The sequence below is a fragment of the Cygnus atratus genome, chromosome 31 (genome assembly GCF_013377495.2).
Source record: "Cygnus atratus isolate AKBS03 ecotype Queensland, Australia chromosome 31, CAtr_DNAZoo_HiC_assembly, whole genome shotgun sequence".
In the NCBI taxonomy this organism is placed as follows: Eukaryota; Metazoa; Chordata; class Aves; order Anseriformes; family Anatidae; genus Cygnus; species Cygnus atratus.
In genome coordinates, this window is record NC_066392.1 from 26,497 (window position 1) to 32,185 (window position 5,689).

Consider the following 5,689-nt stretch of genomic DNA (forward strand, 5'->3'; position numbering starts at 1 on the left):
ACCACAGCCCCAGCCCCTCGCAAGGCACCTGCAGCTGCTGGGACAAAGGCGGCTCTGGGCATCCCCAGCAGCCCCCGGGCTGGGGCCAGCCATGGCTCAGGAGATGGAGGGCCGTGAAGCTGCAGGAGCCCTGGTCTCCTGCCTGGGAGATCCCCAGCCCAGAGTGCCTTTGCCCTGCTGGGCCAGCCCCGCTCCCCAGGCCAGCACAAGAGGCCTGGCCCAGGCACAGAGCAGCTCCAGATTCCTCTCCAGGATGCCATTTGCCATCAGACCCAGCACCACTGGGACACTCCCAGGCCAGACAAGGCCAGTTACTGTTTGCTGGGCCATAGGCAAGCAAGAAGGCAGCTCCCAGTGCAGCCCTTGGTCCTTCACTGACCATTCGGGGGTTCCGATCCATTGTGAGGCCCAGAAAAGCAAGAGGTCTCTTCAGGAAGCAGCTCCTTGGGTGTATTCCTGAAACCAAGTTTGCAAGAGGCGTGCAGAGATATTGAAGAGATGCGGATGTAGAGATAACAGGACTGTCACCAACATACAGGAGATCTCACGGCTTATCCAAACACAAGAAGCACAATGTGGAAGCCAGAAGAGAGCAGCAGTGAAAAGGCCACGTCCTGCTGCTGGCCATGGCCATGGCTCCAGGGAAGCAGCAGCCCCGACCCGAAGGCAGCAGAGAGGCAGAGCCCAGCGGGCAGTGAGGGGCAGCCGCGAGGGCCAGCGGGGCTGCTCCTCCCTGTGGCAGCTGGGCTCTGGGCCCGGAGCCCCTCCTGCGTGCTGGGGCTGCTCCCCTAGCTCCAGAAAAGATGGGAAGGGATGGAAGCTGAGACCAATGGATTTCTGCTCAACTCTTCTTTGTCTTTATCTAAACGGGAAGCCCACTTCCATAAGTACATGAGATACATGGTTCAAAAATAAAATAGAATGATAAACACATAGGATACTAAGTAGATCATTTCTGAATGAAAATCACAAGGTTCAGAAAAGAGTATAAAAGTAAAGTAAGACGGTTCTAAAACTTATTAAGAAAAAAAAAAAAAAAGAGTTCTGTTAGGACTTTGCGCCCATTATTAATGATGAAGAAATGTATCCAAAGCGTTTCCTCAATGCATCCTTGAGGTCCTTGTTTCTCATGCTGTAGATGAGGGGGTTCATGGCAGCAGGAACCACAGAGTACAGAACTGCCACCACCAGGTCCAGGGATGGGGAAGAGATGGAGGGGGGCTTCAGGTAGGCAAACATGCCAGTACTGACAAACAGGGAGACCACGGCCAGGTGAGGGAGGCACGTGGAAAAGGCTTTGTGCTGTCCCTGCTCAGAGGGCATCCTCAGCACTGCCCTGAAGATCTGCATATAGGACAGCACAACGAAAACAAAACAACCAAATGCTAAACAGGCACTAACTACAATAAGCCCAATCTCCCTGAGGAATGACTCTGAGCAGGAGAGCTTGAGGATCTGAGGAAGCTCACAGAAGAACTGATCAAGCTCATTACCTTGGCAGAGGGGCAGGGAAAATGTCCTGGCCGTGTGCAGGACAGCACTGAGAAAGCCACTGCCCCAGGCAGCTGCTGCCATCTGGGCACAAGCTCTGCTGCCCACGAGGCTCCCGTAGTGCAGGGGCTTGCAGATGGCAACGTAGCGGTCATAGGCCATGAGAGTAAGAACAGAATATTCTGCTGCTATAAAGAAGAGAAAGAAAAAGACCTGTGTGGCACACCCTTGATAGGAGATGGCCCTGGTGTCCCAGAGGGCATTGGCCATGGCTTTGGGCAGAGTGGTGGAGATGCAGCCCAGGTCGAGGAGGGCGAGGTTGAGGAGGAAGAAGTCCATGGGGGTGTGGAGGCGGTGGTGGCAGGCTACGGCGGTGAGGGTGAGGCCGTTGCCCAGGAGGGCAGCCAGGTAGATGCCCAGGAAGAGCGCGAAGTGCAGGAGCTGCAGCTCCCGCGTGTCTGCGAATGGCAGCAGGAGGAACTCGCTCACAGAGCTGCTGTTGGGCATTTGCTGACATTGGACACAGTTGCCTGTTGAAGAGGATAAGGCAGAAAAAGGTTAGAACAGACTTCTCTAAGGAAAACCTATTGCAAGCCTTCGAGCACCCCCAGTCCAAATCTCTCTCTCTGCAGGAGAACCTTTCTGCAGCTCTCCTGCCCAAACTGCGGCTGGTGCTGGCTGAGAGTGGCACTGGGAGCAGGGGCTGCTGTGGGCTCCAGAGGAGTCCTTCCTGCTGTGCAGCAGGAGGGAAGCAGGAACATGGGGGAAACTCAACTCCATTCAACTTGGCGGTTGTTGCAAACAAGTCATCTGAACACAGAGATGAGCTGTAGGGATTTTGTTTGCTTTATTTTATCCCAGTAGCCCCTGTAATGCTTAGGATTGGTATTGGATGGTTGAATGCCCTCACATTTCCTGTACACTCCTGCTGATATTTGATGGGAGTGTCCATTAGTGAAGACTGAGAAGAGCACTTCTGTCCACCAGTCCTGTTCTCAGCTGCCTTGTGTCGCCCCTCTCTGAGATGCACTATCATCCCATTCAGGTGTCTCCCGGAGAAGAAACAGGAGAGTTCTGCTGAGGGAGAAGGGCCACAGCAAGCCAGACGGAGCATGGGAGCTTCTCTTCTTTCCATGGCTGCAGGAGCTGCGGGGCAGCTGGCAGAGAGCCCGGCATGGCGATGCAGGGCAGGGTGTTCTGGGCTGACCAAAGGCACCTGGCTTAGAGCAATCCAAGGGGCTTCCGCCAGACTTCCTCACCTCGCAGTGCAACCCAGCAGGACTCTCAAAGCCTACTGCATTGCCCAATGCCCTCCCAGAAACAAGACCCAGCAGAAGACCCTTCCAGGACGTGCAGCTGCATGGCCCTGCAGCCAGAGACTTCCCTTGTCAAGGGCTGTGCAGATTTCTCCTGCAGGCAGCTCTCAGCATCCTCCCACTCCCAACTGCCTCCAAGCCCTCTCTCCTTCTCTCCTCTCCCCGTGCCAGCTGCGGTCAGAGCCCCCAGCCCTGCTGCGCTGTGCAGAGGAGCTGCTCCTGGGCAGAGCTGTCTCTCTGCACCACGGCCCTCTTGCCAGGAGCTCTCTCTGTCCCAGGAGCCCGGCCCAGCTCAGCACCAGATGCCCAGACCAAGGCATTGCAATCCCCCCTCGGGGGGCTTTGGGGAGGAGCCCACGAACCTCAGGCACTGAGAGACAATTGAAGACATCTCTCCAGAAGTCCAAGTCAGAGGCAAGTTTCCTGCAGTGTCCCCCTGAGGGCCAGCACTGACACAGCCTCCCTTGGAGCTCGTTACAGCAGAGCATTGGAGGCACTGAGGACAAGGAGACAAAGGCAGTGTGAAGGTGGCCCTGATGTGTAGGGAAACTGGGTGTGTTTCACTAAGCAGAAGGGCCCAGACAATAATGAATGATTTAAAATTTGAAAAGACAGAAAAGGAAGTTAAAATAGTAATAATAATAATAACAAGAATAATAAGAATATGTAAAAAGCAAGTGATGCACCACGCAATCGCTGAGCAGCCCCTCACCGATGCTTAACCTGTCCCCGAGCATTGGTCCCCCTGACCCTGGCCAGCCTGCATCAGGATCTCTTGTGCACGACCCTTGACCTTCATTTCTTTTACTGCAAAATCAGCTTTCAGAGGAATTTGGAGTATTTTCTTCCCTTTCTCAAACACTTCTTCTGCTCTGTCACCCCACACAACGATGCCATTGATGTAGTGCAGGTGTTCAGGAGCTTCCTCCTCTTCCAGGGCAGTCTGGATCAGCCCATGGCAAATGGTAGGGCTGAGTTTCCTGCCCTGGGGCAGTGGATTCCAGGTTGAAAGCAAGCTGTGGCCTTCAATCTGCTGGCAAACGGATGGAGAAAAATGCATTAGTGATATCAGTTGTGGCAAAACGCTTGGGTGCCTTTGATTCCAGTTTCTCTGGAAGCTCTACCATGTCGGGCATGGCAGCACTCAGCACTGCATGACTTCATTTAGGCCACGACAATCCTCTGTCAGCAGACTCGGTTGGTGCTCTGCTGACTCAAGTGCACGGCTGTGGCAGTGATTGGCAGCAGCTGTTCTTCAGCCAGCCCTCATCAACCCCACAACAGAAGGGTCCTGTGAGAGACCAAGGCAAGGTAGACAAGAGCATCATGTCCTCCGTCTCCAAGGCAGCTGTGCCAAAAGCCCACCAATACCCTTTTGGGTCCTTGAAATATCTATCCTCTCCTGAAGCAATCTCTTCCAAGGATGCACAGAGTCCTAACTCAAGGGAGGGGCCCCGTTTCTCCCAGCACCAGAGCAGCATAGGGATAGGCATCATGTGATTACTGATGCTCTTAGGACCTCTTCCTCTTCGTTCTCCTACCCACGTGATGGCCCAGCTTTTCTGAAGCCTGCCTCATCTTCTTTCTCCTCCTTTCTTGGCTAGGTAGGAGATTCTTTCCTTTCTTAAAAAACAAATGACCTTCACATCCATTGTTTCTTCTTGCATATAGGAGCAACTGATACAGACACAGGTTGCTTCTCTGGCCCAGACACAGGGCCCATAAAAGGAGCTGGAGTCGCTGCAGGGCATTTTGCAGATGCTGTAGTGGCTGCAGGGTCTGTCAGAGGGGTTGGAGTGGCTGCAGGGCTTGTCACAGAGGTTGGAGTGGCATTGATTGTGGCTCTGTAAGCATAGGCCAAGACGCAGCACATTGCAGTGCTATGTGTCTCTTTGGAAATGCCAGGGTGATAACACCACTTTTTCAAGCATTTCACAGTTTTTTAGGATTCTGCACTTGTTCTGGGGTGAAGTTCCAAAGCACTGGAGGTGCCCCCTGCTCTAGGTGCCTGCCCAGATCCTCCCACACTCCCTGCCACTCCTAACTCTCCTGCCTCTGGACAGATCTCTGGATGGCATGCTTAAGTAGTTCTCTAAACTTATACAAAACCTGAATCACATTCAGGAGACCTTAAAAGAGGAACATGCTGGTTTGACCATGCCAAGGATATTCAAAGCTTTGAAGAGCTAGTGTAATTAGCCTGGAGGAGAAGGGGGAGGTGAAGGAGAAAGGGAGAGTGAAGAAGTGGGGAAAGGCCTCCCCCACTGTCCATACCAATTCCACCCCCCCACCTCCTGCCCCACCCCGCATAGATTTACCCCCCGAGGAGAAAAGGCAAAAAGTGTAAAAGAGTGTAATTATTAAGTTTCTACAAGACGAAGAGATGGTTCCTGAGGTACAGAGGTGGCAATAATTTTATCCTATCAGAAGTCAGTGTTATCCAATAGAGCAAAAGATTAACCTTAAACCTGCCCCCAGAATTGATGAACAGCATGACATGGAAGACAGACAGTTAGCAATGTGCTATATAACACAATTCCGAAAACAAGCGCAACAGACCCCAGATCAAAAAGATCGACATTGTGACCAGCAACCGTTAAACTGATCTAATGCTTAGAACAACTTACTTTTAAAACACTCTGGTCAGATCTGTCATCTCAACCTTTGTGCTCCACGCTAGGCACCAAGAAGACTTGCTGTGGTTTGACCCGGCAGGCAGCTCAGCACTACAAATCTGTTCATCCACTGGGATGGAGGAGAGAACTGGGAAGGGAAAAAAAAGAAAAAAACAGTTTATAGGTTGATATAAAAACAGATTCATAAGACACAAAGGAAATAATAAGAATAATAATAACAAGAACAACATAATACTAATAGAATAT

The 5,689-nt window shown here is 52.2% G+C and overlaps 1 protein-coding gene across 1 annotated transcript; it reads right to left on the bottom strand.

Annotated features, from left to right (window-relative positions):
- Nucleotides 1-1,047: 1,047 nt before the first annotated feature.
- Nucleotides 1,048-1,998, bottom strand: LOC118261378 (olfactory receptor 14A16-like). The gene has a single exon (XM_035572201.1). The coding sequence runs from the start codon at nt 1,996-1,998 to the stop codon at nt 1,048-1,050; it is 951 nt and encodes a 316-aa protein (XP_035428094.1).
- Between the last annotated feature and the right edge of the window lie 3,691 nt (nt 1,999-5,689).